The sequence below is a fragment of the Alnus glutinosa genome, chromosome 8 (assembly GCF_958979055.1).
Source record: "Alnus glutinosa chromosome 8, dhAlnGlut1.1, whole genome shotgun sequence".
NCBI lineage: Eukaryota > Viridiplantae > Streptophyta > Magnoliopsida > Fagales > Betulaceae > Alnus > Alnus glutinosa.
Window position 1 is genome coordinate 26,941,709 of NC_084893.1, and position 18,010 is coordinate 26,959,718.

Below are 18,010 nucleotides of genomic sequence, written 5' to 3' on the forward strand. Positions count from 1 at the left end.
ATCAAACAATGGCTTGCATTTTTTGCGAAGGTTTTGATAGAAATCAGCAACATAATTGAGGGATCCTAAAAACTGATGGAGTTGGGTTTTTTCAAGGATTTCATCAGGAAACTTATCAGCAAATTGGATTACTCTGCTAATTGGGCTTATTTTCGATTGATGGATGTTGTATCCAAGAAATCGAATGTTGGTTTGGAACAACTTAATTTTGGTAGCAGAAACAACCAATCCATTTGATTTGATAACTTCTAGAAACGAGTTCAAATGTTTCCAGTGTTCTTCAACAGACTTAGAGAAGATGAGGACATCATCTATGTAAACAATGGAATATTTGCTTAAGGGACCAAGAATATCATTCATAATATTCTGGAACTCACTAGGGGCATTCTTAAGACCAAAGGGCATTACGTTCCATTCGTATTGTCCAAAGGGTGTGACAAAAGCTGTCTTGTACTTATCCTTCTCATGAATTTGGATTTGCCAAAATCCACTTTTCATATCAAACTTAGAGAAGATCACAGAACCACTTAACCTATTGATTAGGTCTCTCTTATTTGGAATTGGATATCTTATCCATTCCAGGACTTTGTTGAGGGGCTTGTAGTTAATGACTAACCTGGGGGCTCCTCTCTCAAGCTCAGCATTCTTCTGGACATAAAAGGCTGAACAAGACCAAGGTGACTTACTCTTACGAATTATGCCTTTGCGTAATAGGTCTTCTATTTCTCTCCGGCAGAATTCAGTAACTTCTTGACTCATCTGGATGGGTCTAACCTTAGTGGTGATTCTTCCTTCATCAAAATCTTTGATATAAGGAAGGCTTACAGTGTGCTTCTTCCTATGCCAAAAGGCAGTAGGGACATCAGAACAGACTTCACTTTTGATCCTATCTTCAAAGAGTTGGATTCTTTGCTGAAGGGTCTTTTGACTTAATTGTTCCTCAATTCTTTTAACCTTAATCTCCTCCTGTAAGAACCCTATCTGTTGGGTCTTAGACTTGATTAGGTTAACAGACTTAGAAATTGAATTGCTTTTGAAGGCATTCAATTGACTCAATTCTGGTTTGGCCAGAAACTTAAACTTAACCTTTTCATCCATGGGATAGGTAATTAAACCATCCTGGTCTGTCGTAAAAGGATACAACAGAGTAATGAAAGGTAAACCTAATATAACTTTGTCAGTCATATTCTTAACCAAGACAAATGATGTTTTGAAGCAAACATTGTCTTGACACACATGGGCTTTGCTTATCTCAAAAGTAATTTGCATCTTGCTGCCATTAGCAGAACGCAAATTCTCTTTTGACTTACTGTAATACTTCGTAGGAACAAGTCCTTCTTGTATACAGTTCAGATCTGCACCTGTATCAATTAATACAACTACAGATAACTCAAAATCATGAATCTTAATTCTAACCTTGGAATACCATTTCCTAATATGGATTCTGTTGATTAGACTTATACAACTCTCTTCAAATGGAGGAGTGTTTTCAAGCTTAGGCTCAGGTTTGGCTTCGCTATTAGAAGAACTACTAGCGGCTGACTTAAGCTTGTGCTCAATTTTCAAGAGATTAACATCCTGTTTTAACTCTTGATTTTCTTCCTTAAGTATTTTAATCTCAGACTTAATTTGATTAACTTCAAGTTGCAAATCTTTTATTGTGATTTGTTCCTTTGGTTTATTAAATCTTTTAAGCGTGTTGCTTAAACTTATATCAAGGCTTTTAGACTTATTAACTTCTCTTTTTGTTAGAAGTTTTCTTAACTTTTCTAAATATTGCATTTTTAACTCAGGATTCTCAATTTTACTTATAAGATCAAGAAGCAACTCTTCTTGTTCTTCTTCCTTGGTCATAACATCAATTGTTTTGCAACAAGTGTCGTTACAACCGAAACTTATGTTTGGACCTGACTCAGACTCATTGCTACTGCAAGAGCGGTAGCTGTTATCACTTGAACTAGTACTTAGTTCAGACTCATAGTCACTGGGCTCAGTGTCTTTTATCTCTAACATTCTTATTAAATTTTCCTTATCTTCGTTAGAGACTTTTAGAGACTTAATGGTTTCCTTAGCTTTGCAATCCTTTGCAAAGTGACCGGACTTACCACACTTATAACAACCATCTTTGTTGTTCTTAGATTTCTTAAATCTTTTCTTAGGTTTTCTCTTATCTCTCTTATAGAAATCATTCGGCTCAATGCTTCTTTTCTTGAATCTTTTAAACCGTTTCTTATGCTTTCTATCTTCCTCATGCTTACGAGACTTCTTATGCTTCTTAGATGGTGCTATCGAAGGTAGACCATATTGCTCACAGAAATTACCCATCTCGTACTTAGCCTTTTTCTTATCCTTATTGGCTTGGTTCGATATTTTCATATCGATACACATCTTAAGACCTTCTTTCTAGATAGCACTTATGATATTCCCATAGGTGAGATTATCATATTCTATCACATTGTTCTCATTGACTAAGACTTCTTTGATCTTATGGGCGAAGAGGTGAGGCAGACCGTTTATGAACTTTTCTTTCCAAAACGGTTGGTTGCTATCTTTTCTTAGCATGACTCTAGAAAGGAAAACATCCTTATACCATCTAAAGTCGCTCAGGGTTGGACATCTTAGATTACTCAGTTGGTCATGGACCCTAGACGCAAGGTGACTTGGCGTGCCAATAAAATGTTCTACAATGGTATAGAACAAAGTGTTGACAGCATCAGAATCTCCTAATTCAATTTTCTCATTGAATATGGGGATTCCTTCCTCATTGGTTTTGACAGCACTTCTAATGCTATCTCTAGACTCATCGGTGAGATGCTTTTCCCACCAAGCTTGAAGGGTTCCTGTGAAACCCTTAACCAAGAGGTCAACAACCTCTGGTTGGCTTAAATCATGGTTCATAACATAACTACTAGAGACCATGGTCATATGGGTCAACTTATCAAGAATTTACTGCTCTGCTAAACCATCGATGTTCCACTCGTATAGTTTATCAGCAGAAACTGCAAATTGACTTTGGAAGTTTCTTTCCTCAAACTGGATATCCGGAGGGGTAGGTCTGGGATACCAATTCTTAGTGAGACTTGTAGGAGAGAACTTCGGCTTATGGATCCTATTCAGTTCTAAGGCTGAAAAGGCTTTCTCAACTTTTCTGACGTTTTCATCAGATTCAGACTCCGAAGAGGATTCTGTTTTAGATGAATTTTCAGAAGACTCAGGGACCTTAGTAACAGACAGAGTTTTGGAACTACTGGGCTGTTCTTGTTTGGGTTTAACCAAATCCTTAAGCATATCCTCTATTTTCTCAATAAAGGGCTTTTCCTTATTAACCTTTAGACTAGTTCCTGATTTAAGATCTGGGAACTTGACTATTGGTTTCTCTTGCTTAAAAGACTTATGTTTCTCTTTTGGGAGAGGCTTATTATCGAGCTTGTCTTCAATCTTATCCAACTGGTTTCCTATGGAGTTTAGGTACTGGTTGGTGTAATTGGCTTGCTCAATGACTTTCTTAACATCTGAATTCTCAGATGCAACCTTAAAGGGTGAGGCCTTAACCGTAGTGGTTCTATGTTGGAACACTATGGTTTCTTGTGGAGGGTGACTTGAAGAAACAACTGTGTTATCTTCTTTTACCCACTTTTCTTTAGAGATGGTTTGGACCTGGCTTTCTACTGGGTAAAACTCATCAACAAAATCGAAATAAGAGATATGCATCTCTATTTCACTTATGTGTTTCTTAAAGTGACTTAAGATTCCTTTCTTCTGCTCAAGATTGAATCTTTCCTTATAGGCATTTCTTCTTTCAAGATTTGCCTTTGACCAAAAATCCTTGTTGAGCAAATCTGAATTCATCTCAAAAGGTTTCCTCATGGTACATAGTTGGGGGTCTACAGTCATTTCAACTATGAAATCAGATTCCGTAGGAGAGGCATTGCCTTCCTGGGATTCTTCTTCTTCTAGCTGTGTGTCAGCTGTATAGCATGGATGACTCACTTGGGAGGTCGTCTGGACTCCCTTTAACTTAAGCTTTCTTAGTTCTTTTTCCAATTCTAGATCTCGTCGCTTCAGTTCTTCCGTAGAGGTTGAACCAGCAAACGAATGCCTAGCTGGAGTCTTATCCTTGGGTTGTCTAGAAGATCTAGACCTTGGCACTTCAGATCTAGATGCACTAGATCTTGTAACTTCTTCTATGAGAAGATTTGGCTTAGGGGTCGACTGAGAACCTCGGTCGAAACTTATCTTAACAGTACCATCCAAGTACTGCTGGATATAATCTAGGTCTCCTAGATTATGACTTATGAGATCAGGCTTAAAACTCTCATTGGTCAAACTCCATTCCTTGGGTAACTCAATGTCAGTCCAATGGATAGTTCGAGGAACGTGAATATTCGCGTTACTCTGGCTACTTTGGATCAACATGGTTTGACCATTTGGGCTTCTCTTAATTGCACCAAAATTTATGTTGGTTCCAGTGCACTTATAATAGATCCTGTAAATCAAGGCTAGAGGCTGAACTCCTTCTAGAATCTTATATCCTTGGGTTCTAATACTCATGGTTAAAACCTTAAGGATGTGAGGATCACTTAGACTTACGGTGAAATCAGAGAAACAATCAAAATAGACTGGTCCATCATGCATGGTTGCTTCAATGACTCCGAGGAGACTATCCTGCCAGTCAGTGAAACGGGCATCTCTTAATCCTAACATAACAGAGGCTTTAAGACCTCCCCGTGTTAGGGGCTTAATGGCGACCTGAACTAATCCTATGTGGATAAAGTTGTGGCCTTCTCTTCTATGTCGCTTAATGGCTTCTGGGCTAAAAAGCTGGCATAACTCATGTTCCTTATTGAGAGCATAGACTTGCTCTACGGTCTTGACATGCTGTTCAGTTTTGAACGCAAGTGCAGACCACTTCTTCCTGTAGATTTCTCTACTGGGAACCTTAGGTATATTCCAATCATTGACATCAATGAAGGAATCCTCATCGTGGTATTCAACGTGTTCTTCGTTGACTACCTCTGGAATCTCAGGGATCCGAGTGGATCTAGAGCTTACTGATGAGTTAGATCTGAACAATCTATTCATCGCTGCAAGTTTAGGGTTACCTGGCTTAGACTTCTACTGTTCTGGTCTCTCTACCGCGAGACATCTCTCTACCACACTTCATCTCTGTTCTCCAACTAGGTCTCCTAGGTCATACGCCTGTGTCCTATCCGTGTGTCCTCCCGACTTACCTGGCCCTTCTCTCGGCTCTCAACTGCGCTGACGGCACGTTGACGGCAGTGTCCTTTTCCTATTCACCCTAGAATCTTAACAGAGAGTGGTGTAACAGACAAACTTGAAACAATATAAGAACAAGCTCAATAACCAGCCACTTGGGCGGATGCTGAGATTATAACAGGAACAAACTCAACAACACTTATGGCTCTGATACCAATATATATATATATATATATATATATATATATATAGACCGGTTCAATACTTAAAAGACCGTTTTAGTCGCTAAAAAGTATGGGTTCATGCCACGTGTCACCATTCTAAGGAAGAACTCGACTTTTATATATATATATATATATATATATATATATATATATATATATGATAAATATACAATTATGTAATTACAACCCATGACAGAAATGCAATGTAAGATAAGCACGGTACTAGTTACAGTAGAAAAGATCCGGCAGAGCTAACACAGTTTCCTTGGCACAAGTTGGATTGGTAAACCTTGAGTTGGTACTGGCATGGGATCCCTGCTGAAAGAATTGTCTGCGCATAGCTTCCATGTGAACTGAGTTACCAGATAATGAATTGTGACAAGGGTTTCGATCCTTGCAAATTCATATCCTGGACATATTCGAGGACCTCCTCCGAATGCAACAAACGAGTAGGGTGGAACCGAAGCTGGGTTCTCAAATCTACTTGGGTCAAACTTTGAGGGTTCTGGGAATATGCTATTGTCTGTATGGGTCATTGGTATAGCCCAAAATATCTGAACGCCAAAATAGAAGAGTTTTAGTTTTATAGTATTTTCAAAGAGTGATATATAGAGGGACAACAAAGAGGACACAACTTTTACTTACCTGCCACCCTTTAGGAATTAGGTATCCACCATATTCAATATCTTTCAGGGCCTTCCTGAAGCCACCAAAAACAGGAGAATACATCCTTAGTGTTTCCATTGCTACTCTCCAGGTGTACTTCATTTTGGCCAGGTCTTCCCACGTTAGAAACTCTCCCGAGGGCTTGGTCTTTGCTATGTCTTCTTGTTCTGTAAAATCATGAGCATCCCACTCAACAATCTTATTTGAGCAAAGTTTAACAATACTGAACCATTTTTGTGACTTCTCTCAATCCATTTTCTCTCATTTGCTTTGCCTAATTCTCTGTGCTCTCAAGATGGGATTTGGCTTTCCTCCAGTAATTTAGTCACTGGAGATTTGCAGTTCAAATAAATGGTGAAGAATGCAAAACAAATCTTAGCCTTTATCATTGTTACTAAGTTTTCACCAAATCTTGCAATCTTCATTGTTTGTTTGAACAACCTGAGATCTCTAGTGATCAAATAACTGGAAGCAAGTAAAATCCCTCAAGACGAGTTTACTATGGGGTTTAGAACTATGGTCTACTGTGTATTCTTTTCCAAGTAACTTCATCTTAAGCTATCATCATTGCATTGAGAGAGAGAGAGTTTTATGCATACCTTGAAGAACAGCTGCATACACAGTAGGTTCATTTGCTAGAAGCCTCATTATGAAAGTCATCAGAACAGATGAAGTATCGTGTCCTGCAACCATGACGAGCATGACATTGTGCACAATCTCATTCTCTGTTAGTACTTCTTCATTGTCCTCCGTGCGGATGCTAAGCAAACGAGTGATGAGGTCTTGGCGAGGAGAAGCACCCTTCTGCTCAAGTTCCACTCTCTTCTCACGTATGAGGTCCTTAATCATGTTTTGAACTGTTGCACTTGCTTTGAGGCTGCGGTTGTACCGTGTGAAGGGCAAGTTAACTGGAACTGACCACATCCCTACCATGATCTCTTTGAAGTAAGCCACAAATTTTTCTCTTCGAGCTCCTCTCTCAACTCCGAATAGAAGAGAGCAAATTATGTTGAATGTGAGGGTCTTCATGAGGGGCAACACCTATAGTAAACAAATGTCACCCTTGTATCTTAATGTTGAATTTTCAGTTTAAACAACTAACCCCTGAACGTAAGGTTTGTGAAAGTCAATTTTTAAAGTTAGAATTTTCTATTATAGTCTTAATAGATATAGTGTTTGTTTGGTTTAATGGTTTCAAAACGTACAATTTAGCCTACATTTTTTAAACGGTGATTTTTTTCCATGTTTTAAGTTAATTTACCAAGTTAGTACTTTTTTGTGTAAAACCAACATACCTTAACCTGGTTCCTGCCTTTCCAATACATCTCAAGGTGCTCCTTGACTTCTCCATCCATTTTCCCCACATACTGCTTTAATGATTCAGGCTTTAAGAATGATAAAAGTGCGCCTCTAACGCGCTTGTGATCTGCACCACTCAGTTCCAATATATTCCGCTCGCCCAAAATCATTCGAATTGACTGAGTTTGCTGGTTACCAATTGTGCTGCTATCACTGTTGAATACAAACTTGTTTGCAGCCTGTCCATAAATGAACACTGTTGGTTTACCAAAGAGGCTTAGCTTTGATATGGGACCATACTTTCTGATTCTTTCTTCTAGCCATTTTTCTGCAGTGTTTGCACGCATGGCTCGAAGAAGGTCAAGGCTTTGGCCTAAAACTGGTATTCCAAGTGACCCTGGAGGCACCTTTTTTGATGATCTTCTTTCCCTTGTAAGGAGAAGGACGATGGGTATGAGGCAGAGAAAGATAGCCAGGAAAATATCCATTATTTCTGTGTGGCTATGGTGTATAATGTATTGAAGTGACCGAAAGGGGGTGTGGGGGGGGGGGGGGGGGGGGGGGGGGGGGGGGGGGTGGGTTTAATAGATTGTTTTAAGAGAGATAGAGAGTTGGTGATGCAAGACATGCGTTCAAGAGATGAAAGGCCTTTAAAATAAGTTCAGAGAAGGCACTGGATTTTTTTTTTTTTTTTTTTTTTTAATCTTTGGGTTCTTGTTCTCTATGTCAGCTTTTTGGTTGTATCTTTGCCCCCTCGGTAAAATGTTCTATTTCTCTGTACGTAATGAATAATTCTATGAAATAAAAGACAAAACCCACCTAACTTCTTCTTTGGAAAGACATGCAAACAGACAAGTATATTATAGTGATCACTCATTTAATAATAGATTTAAGAAGTCACTACAAAAAAAATAGTTTTTCGCCACTTGCTCGCCACTAGTGTAATGGCTGAAATGTTCCACACTCTCTGTTTTGGGAACATTGAGATTTCTATAACAGCTACAAAGTGATTACAATTCTTCTTATCACATCAACTTCTTTATCTCTTGTTTGAACTGGTTGTTGGTTATTTTTATCTTCCTCCTTGGCTTTTGCAGATTGTCGTTCAACTTTATCTTTGGTTATTTTTATCTTCCTCCTTGGCTTTTGCAGATTGTCGTTCAACTTTATCTTTATCCTTCTCTGACGTCTCAATATTTAACAATCAGGAAAATTTCCTTGTTTCAAATACGAGGATAGGTGTAACGACCCACCCCCAATGACACAATATTGTACGCTTTTAACTTCTCAAACCAGACTTCCCAGGAGGTCACCCACCCTGGGATTGCTCTCGCAGAAGCACGCTTAACTGCAGAGTTCTAATAGGTTCATAACCATCACGGTTTTAAAACGCATTGTGTCATAAATGATGCATTTATACATATAAGCACATCCTCATTCTCAGGCGATGTGGGACGTCACAATCACCCCATCTTTGGACCCAGCGTCCCCGCTAGCGTCCCTCATTGGCTTGTGCACGCTCCCCCATCTCAGGCTGGGCAATGGCTCTAATACCATTTGTAACGACACATCCTCAATGACACAATATTGTCCGCTTTTGGCTCCCCAAACCAGACTTCCCAAGAGGTCACCCATCCTGGGATTGGGGATTGCTTTCGCAGAAGCACGCTTAACTGTGGAGTTCTGATAGGTTCATAACCATCACGGCTTTAAAACGCGTTGTGTCATAAATTGTGCATTTATAAATATAAGCACATCCTCATTCCCAGGCGATATGGGACTTCACAATGTGACCTCCTGAAAAATCTGGTTTGGGGAGCCAAAAGCGGACAATATTGTGTCATTAGGGGTGGGTCATTACAATATATAAGAGAGCTATCATAAACCAAATTTAAAACGAATTACTTATGTGAATTATTCTTTTATTGGCCAATATGTGACTAATTGAGACCTCTTAGCTATATTTGTTAATGGTTTTGAACAGTTTTTTTCTATGTTTTAGTTTGAAATTTCTTTTGATGAGATATATGCAGGTTTAAAAATGTTTTTGGTGAGGTCCATATCCAAGAAAATGTTTTTTACGGGATCCACTTAAAAAAAAAAAAAAATGTTTGGTAGGCTTTTTGAAGAGTGTTTTTTTATTTTCAAAGAAATAAATACTGAACATGCTTATTTTGAAAGAAAAAAAAAAAAAAAAAAAAAGGAAAAAGAAAAAGGAAACACAAACACATACAAATTTGAACAGACTTCTTATAAAAAAAATTAAAAAAAGAAATGAGTGTATGTGCAGCCACCCTCAACGGAGAAGAGGGGTGGCCGCATGACTATCTTATCTAGTTGAAGTGATTGTGCAATCACCCTTGACTGGTTAGGGTGGTCGTGCTGCCACCCTTATCCTGTTGTAAGGATTGTGAGGTAGAGAATTGTTTGTTAAATATCTTGAGAAACATGTGTTTTTAATTTTGAAAAAATAAAAGAGTTTTTGAAAAATAACCAAACATAGTTATCTTTTTCTTTCTTTTGTTAGTTTTGTAAAGGCTTGAGATTATATTGCAGTGGATTTATAACCACAAGTCCAACACTCCGCCGGCTGAGTGGAACCATATTCAGCAGTAGCTTCTTGATGTGATTTAGTAAAATGGAAGAATGACATCTTTTGATGTAGACATTTCCATGGAAAATGAACTATACCTTTCAGAATTGTGCATTAAGTAGGAAAGAAGGGGGAAGACAAAAAGAAAGACAGAAGAAGACAAAAGGAAGGTCAAAAGTTCCATGTTTTCAAGAGAATTAGTCAGTATTAAGGTCTATAGATGAGTGATGTAGGACAAGAATTTCATCATGTTCTCAAGATGCTCTTATTATCGAGAGGGCCTGATTTGACATCGGGATCATTGACAAACAGGCTTATTAATGAATAATTTTATCGTCGGACAAAGAGCTTTACGGAATAGTTATTAGCAAGCCAGGATAAAAAGGTTTTATAGTCGGTACTGAACCTTAATTTCTTACGAGTAAACAACTTTAAGTGGGACATGCTATATCGTCGGCACTAAGTGGACATGAGGATAACTACTATCCAGTACTGGAAGTACAAAAAGAAACGGCTACTAGTCGGGTCGATGTAGAGTGGGAAGCTAAGGCAGGACAACCCAAGGCCGAGACTGCTAAAGTATCCCGAGGCCGAGACGGCCAATTTTCCATGGCAGTTTGTCCCTAATCAATAATTAAAGAAAAAAGGGACATAGGAATATATTGGAGAACGAAGAAAAAAAGGAACAATAAGAAGCTCCTTCTGAAACCAGGTTTCCTTCCATGTTGATAGGGATAAAGGGTTAGATAGGTTTAATAGTTTAGTTGGAATGGAATTCCAACTTATTAAGATTAGATTAGGATTAGATTATTTAATATTAGGATTAGAGCTTATTTGAATTTGAATATTTGAACTTTAAGCATTATCACCTTAGGTATTATCTACTTGTATTTCTATTTAAAGACCATTTGGTCGTTAATGAGAAATGAGAAAAGAATTGATATAGACTTTTGTCTTGTGGTTTGATTCCAGTCTTAATTGGATTCACTTGGGGTCTGTCTCCGGCCATTAATTAGAGTTCACTATCATCTTTCCATTCCATTTCTACATTCATCCCTATTTTTCATACATCCAATCAAAAAACGCGCATCAATTGGTATCAGAGCCAGGTTGACCAACAAGGACCAAATTGGGAAGCTTGAACTTGCCTTTCAAAAGCTTGCTGAAGAGACTAAAAAGCGGTTCGATGATCTAGAGAAGTCTTTGGAGAATATTACAAGTTCTCTCAAGAAGGGTTTTTCAGGGAGCCTCCAACGATCTATCAAAGAGATCGTGGATAAAAAATCCAGCATTGAAGAGTCTTCACTGCAAAACACAGTGCAAATTTCATCACCTAAGTCAACCCTGCTCATCCAACCCGTGACCCAGTCCACTAACAACCCACAACCAGTCCAACCGTTGAAAACCCACAACCAGCCCGCAGTCAACACACCTACTCATGCCTGCGACATCGACGCGAAAACCACCCCTAAAAACCCATACAAAATCGTCCTCCTGCGAACTAAACATATTCCTATCAGAGTTTTTTCTTTCAAGAAGCTGGAGATGGACGGGAAACCACCAAGTGAAAGACCACCAAGGAAGCGGATGAGGAGCCTACAGATCCAGCTGCACAACCACCGAATAGTCAAACACCGCTCATGAAAAGCACCTGGAAGAAAAGCAAAGCTGAAACTAGTACTAGCGGTCTAGATGCGTCAAAGAAAAAGAAGGGAGAAGCAACAAAAAAAAAAAAAAAAAAAAGGTTGACGTGTTAGTAGAAGATGGTGGGATTCTCATAGATGTGTAGTTTTTATTTTTAATTGTGTAATTGTGTAATTTTTATTTTTTCAGTCATGTGTACTAGGTTAATTTCATTTTGTTGGACCTTGAGGACAAGGTCCTTTTAAGGGTGTAGGATTGATAGGGATAAATGGTTAGATAGGTTTAATAGTTGAGTTGGAATGGAATTTCAACTTATTAAGATTAGATTAGGATTAAATTATTTAATATTAGGATTAGAGCTTATTTGAATTTGAATATTTGAACTTTAAGCATTATCACCTTAGGTATTATCTACTTGTATTTCTATTTAAAAACCATTTGGTCGTTAATGAGAAAGGAGAAAAGAATTGATATAGACTTTTGTCTTGTGGTTTGATTCCAGCCTTAATTAGATTCACTTGGGGTCTGTCTCCGGCCATTAATTGGAGTTCACTATCATCTTTCCATTCCATTTCTACATTCAACCCTATTTTTCATACATCCAATCAGAAAGCGCGCATCACATGTCAAAGACGAAATCATCTTTTGTCTTATAAACAAGCAGTTAGTATAGTAGTTAGCAATACAATATAGATAAAAAAAAAAAAAAAAAAAAATCTATGAACACCCAATAGAAGCATTTAGGTATGTATGATCAAAGTACAGTTCTGGATAGTATTGGAAAGAAATCCTCAACACTCTCGGTCAGCCTTGGTTGGGATATGGTTGCCACCAGTTGCAATTTTGTATGCATAAAACCCAGTCATGAGGATGAGGGCACTGCAAGAAAGCCAAATGAAATTAGCTCCGGAAGATTCGAATATATGTTGTATTCATGAGGAAAAATCCAGATAAGCTATCAGGAACTCCAGTAAAATCCAAGTTTTAGCCATTTATAACGTTGCATAATTAGGTTTTACAGTACTTAAAACACACAACAATGTAAGAATCAGAAAATGGCTTTATGGTTGAATAAAGATACAAATTATCATCATATCAGAATAAAAGATTTGGGAAGTAGATGAAGGCAAAAGTTCCTAAAAAGAAGCACAAGTTGGGCTGCATTCACACACAATTATTGGTGCTGAAAGTTAACTCTAAGAATGAATTAGTTGTTTCAAGAGTTCTGCTATCATGCCCCTTTTCCTTGCACTCTTGGAAGGACCTCCAATGGAGGGCACCAACATATGGGGAACACATATCAGGGAGAGCCTCGATCTGTTCTAACGAAGCTGAACTACTCCATGGAGACTTCAGCAGTTATTCAAATTCAAACACAAGACAGCTCACAGTAGCTTGCTAAGGAAGTTCTTGATTCTACATAACTGTGATGTAATCATATGCCTTGAGGAGCACGTAGGGACTAATAAGGAGTATAATCTCCATATAATTGCCAGTTGTTTCTTTCCTAGTCTAATAAGGAAAATACATTCCAAATAAGGTTATAGGTTATTCGTGATTATTCTTTCTCACTAGGGTCTAAGTCAATGATGGCTAAACCTAGCCTTGTAATATGTAGTTATTATTCCTCTAGGGTTCCTGCATGTAAACAACGACTAGGGTTCCTGCATGATGTAAATGACGGCTAGACCTAATGGTTATGTCTTATGACCTAGCCGTCTCCTATTTAAGCATAATCCTAATGAATAAAATATCATGTTTGAGTATTATAACAAAACCTAAAACATCTTTTGGTGTCTTGGAGGTCACGGTTCTCTTGAAGTAGCCCATATCATTTTCCTTCGGTTTACATCAAGTGGTATCAAAGATAGGGTTCCTCTTGTTAACAAGCAATTGTTAATCATAGAGGCTCGGTCCCTCAAACGAAACCAGAAAATTGAGAAAAGCAACATAGGTTGATCCAAGAATAAAAACTTCATCTACTGAGATTTCTCTCTAGAATCTCGGCCAGCAAACTCGTTCTGTCACGAGGAACCTTCATCACGGCACTATGGAAAGACGGTTGAACACGTTGGAGTAATCAGTGCAATCCTTAACCAAAAGACAAGAGCAACTCTTGGCCAGAATGACGGAGATCTTCGAGATACTATCCCAGCAAGGAAAAAATCGATGTAAAGTGGGGGAGTCATCACATGGGAAGAATCTTGAAGTTGAGGGAGGAGAATGCCACGCCCACACAGGAGGAAGAGCTTCTCAGTCAGCCCCTTGAAATGTAAAATTGGACTTTCCCAGGTTCAAGGGTGAAGAAGACCCAACCGTTTGGGTTTGCCGCGCTGAACAAATTTTTAGGTTTCATGGGACTCAAGAGAAAGATAAGACACCAAGCTCAATTGTGGTACCAAATTTTACTACGAGAAAAGCATGATATAACTTGGGCAGAATTTATAGAGGGCTTATTTGTTCGCTTTGGGCCAGATGAATTGACAAAATAACAATCTCCAAACATGGCCAGCTTTGTCCATCAAGAAATTAACAGCTGAGGAATTATGAGAGGCAAGAAAAAGGTCTTTGTTTCAAATGCAATGATAAATACAACCCAGGCCATCATTGCAAACGCCTCTTTATGATAGAGGCGTGTTTGGGAGAAGATGATGATAGAGGTGTGGGAAAGGAGATGACCAAGAATACTTCTTACAGCATTTCCCGCCTTTGGGAGAAAGGAAGTGTTAGGGGGGAGGGATGATGTAATCATGCTTTGAGGAGCACGTAGGGACTAATAAGGAGTATGATCTCCATATAATTGCTAGTCGTTTCTTTCCTAGTCTAATAAGGAAAATATATTTTAAATAAGGTTATAGGTTATTCGCGAGTATTCTTTCTCATTAGGGTATAAGGCAATGACGGCTAAACTTAGCCTTGTAACATGTAGCTATTATTCCTCTAGGGTTCCTGCATGTAAGCGGTGGCTAGGGTTCTTGCATGTAAGCGGCGGCTAGGGTTCTTGCATGATATAAATGACGGCTAGACCTAATGGTTATGTATAATGACCTATCCGTCTCCTATTTAAGAATAATTCTAATGAATAAAATATCATACTTGAGTATTAATAAAACCTAGAACATCTTTTGGTGTCTTGGTGGTCACGGTTCCCTCAAAGTAGCCCATATCCTTTTCCCTTAGTTCTTGTGCTATTTGGTTCACATCAAACTGTTGTTACTTTATGAAAATATGTGATTGCTCTACATTATGAGATTGATAAATGTTATTTAGTAAACTAGTGTACGATTACCGTACAGCTGAGATAACGTGGCAGTAAAAATCAACCTTAACCCATAGGTTTACTTTGTATGGTATTGTTTGATATGATGCCATGAAAGATCCATATGGAAAATATTTATTTCAGTTGTAACTATGCTGATCAAAGTCATTAGATAGTACAAAAGGAAGGCAATAAACTATTAAATTATTGCAAAACATTCATGCAAGCAATAAAATCTGGGATTTTCCATGTTAATGCTTTATTAATTTCAGTACCCTTGATGTTTTAATATGCTTTGGGAAATTTCATACATTTTAAGCACACTTTTCACAATATTGAAAGAGAAATTTGGTCAGTCAGGAAATGCAAGCGACCATGGAGACAACATCTTCCACTTCTATCCCACAATCTAATCATGTTGAAACTTCTGATTTGATTCAATGATTCTTACACATGCTACCCGGCCTTGATTTTTTGAGTCCATAGTCGAGCTTGATTGCATATTTGGGCTATTTTTATGTAGTCTATCTGTTGTACTTATTCTCATTATGTAATTATGTTCCTTGACCGAATTGCAATGTAAGATAAGCATGATACAATTGCAGTTACAAAGATTCTGTAGAGCTAACATAGTTTCTAATGTAAACCCACTAGTAACAAAACATAGAAAATGATAAATCGGCTACTTTGAGAGAGTCAGGTGCCACTTTTCGGTGAGAGTCAGATGCCAGATCTGGGGGGGGAGACTCCCCATGAGGGAGACGTTGCGATGTTGGGTCTCGATCAATTGGTCCCCGATAGCCCCCAGGATATGCTATCAGATGATGATCTACAACCTCCCCCAGCGGAAGGGGGTGGCGAGGAGGTCGCAGACAACCCAGCGCATACAGATTAACCAGATTCGGTTGATGGGTAAGTACATATTTAGACATCATTAAAACTCATATTATGTTACCAAAAATTAATAGTAAGTTTGAAAGAAAAATAAATTGAATTTAAAATTTAATAATATAATTATGTTTTTTAGTGTTAAACAATTAAATGTTGTGTATTTTTGTATTATGGTACAACCTAGACGGAAGCATATATTATGAGGTGATTAGGGACCCAGAGAGAAATTGGGTGCTCCCGAGGGGGAAGAAGATTGTGTTGCAGTACAATGTTGCAACACAACCTGTAGGACGAGCTTGCAATAGTTTTAGGCGGGATGAGGGCATGCTTATCAGGAGCGGGTCCTTCATACATATGCGGGACGAATGGGCGAAGGTAGATAAGCAGATTAAACAGGCTATGTGGCACGCGCTGATGGTATCGTTATGAATCTAATTTATTTATTTATTTAAATTAAACCTAAGATTAAGTTTCTCTTGAACTTTTAAAATTAATGCTTACATTAAATGTGCAGGAGGAGTTCTATCTACCTGTATCAGTAGACGAGCGCAAGGCACAACAGGAAGCGTGGAATGATATTGGCTGCAAGCACCGCTCGTGGAAGTCGAAGTTCAAAACCAAGCTACATATTCAAGACGGTGACACACCCGAGATTATACATGCGAGAGTGCCAGACAAAGTTTTTGAGAAGTATGACGCAGAAAATGTGGAGTTCCTGCTGACCGACTGGTGCTCTGAGCAAAAAAGGGTATGTAAGTCTTTGATTGTATGACAAAAAAATGTTGTGTTTTTTTAATAACAGTTAATTTAATTTTGATTACTACTTTAATTGTGTCAATGCTTACATTTTTACCATCATGTTCAATGCGTAGGCGACCTCTGAACGGATGAAGCGTTTGCGCGAGCAGAATGACCTCCCCCATTGTACAGGATCCAAAAGTTATGCCAGATTTAATCACGATAAGGTATAAACAAATATATGTAAATACAATATTTGTTGCTAATTGTTACTATTTTCTTGCTCTCTGTTTGTTATATATTTCAACTAGATGGCGACAGGCATGTACATCTGGCACGCCCCCCACTCGCGCCGAGTCGTTCGTGAAGACTCACACAAGGAAGGACGGCACTTACCTGAACAAACGTACACGGGTCCTATGCGTATGCTACTGATCTATTTTACTAATATTTCTAAGTTATGTGTGTGATATGACACTATTCAATATATGTGTATTTTATGTTGATGATGTACAGGAGAGGATGACGCATAATTTATCTAGTGATCTGGCCACCATGCAGAGCGTCTCACAAGACACGGTGCGTTGGGCACCGAACGACGCGTACGAACAGGCGATTGGGAGGCCTGAGTACGCGGGGAGGGTTCGGCAGGTTGGGTCGAACGTTACTCCTGTTCCTAGGACGTGTTCTCGTACAGGCCTCGCTCACAAGGGGCACCATCTGCAGGCACATCTCGGGCAACCTCCGAAAATGATCGGCAGATGGCGGAAATGCGGGAGATGTGGCGTATTGAGCGAGAGAGGAATGACGCCTTGGAGGAGCGCATGCGACAGTTTGAGGCCTTCATGTCCTCTATGGGAGTATCACCTGCATGTGGAGGTGCTCAGCAGTCTTCACCTGCAAATGTAAGTAGCACGTCGTCTGTTAGTAGTGCATCTGCAGGTATGATTCATATTGTGTATACGATATAATTATTTTAAATTTGTTTTCATTACTTGTTTAAATTTGCATATAATATTATATATTATAATTGTTTTTATTATTTGCAAGTAATGCGACAACAATTGGTCTGTTGTCGCCCATTGGACGACGGCTGAGCCAGCACTCCCCTGTCGGGACACCATCGCCTGTTACACCTTCCCTTGCGCAACAATCCCATGGTGGCCAGTACACGCCTGGGACGGTACCTCGTGATCTGCAGAGACGCCCTTCAGATTCGTAGATATTTTATGTAATTATTTTTTGTTCGTAAAGATTTGTGTAGTTAACAAACACGTTATTAATTATTGATTTGTGTAATTTAATTTTGTGATATTTTGAGGTAAAATAGATTTCGCGATATTTTAGGCTGGAAATAACAAAATAACAGCAAAAAAAAAAAAAAAAAATCCAAAACAAATTTCAAAAATAATTAAACTAAATAAAAAAACAATTAGGTATTTAAAAAAGAATTAAATTAAAAATTCTAAAAGAAGAATA

General features: G+C 38.5%; 1 protein-coding gene across 1 annotated transcript; it reads right to left on the reverse strand.

The window, feature by feature from the left end:
* Positions 1–5,573: 5,573 nt before the first annotated feature.
* On the reverse strand, positions 5,574–7,946 carry LOC133874581 (cytochrome P450 716B1-like). The gene is made up of 4 exons (XM_062312438.1): positions 7,403–7,946; positions 6,707–7,148; positions 6,087–6,274; positions 5,574–5,995 (listed from the first exon to the last, which is right to left on the reverse strand). The coding sequence occupies exons 1-4, from the start codon at positions 7,892–7,894 to the stop codon at positions 5,693–5,695; spliced, it is 1,425 nt and encodes a 474-aa protein (XP_062168422.1). The 5' UTR covers positions 7,895–7,946; the 3' UTR covers positions 5,574–5,692.
* Between the last annotated feature and the right edge of the window lie 10,064 nt (positions 7,947–18,010).

Coding starts and splice junctions, on each gene's coding strand:
- LOC133874581 (XM_062312438.1), bottom strand. CDS start 7,894: ATGGATATTTTCCTGGCTATCTTTCTCTGCCTCATACCCATCGTCCTT. Junction 7,149..7,402: donor AAGGCAGGAACCAGGTTAAG/GTATGTTGGTTT, acceptor TGTTTACTATAG/GTGTTGCCCCTCATGAAGAC. Junction 5,996..6,086: donor TAATTCCTAAAGGGTGGCAG/GTAAGTAAAAGT, acceptor TTTGGCGTTCAG/ATATTTTGGGCTATACCAAT.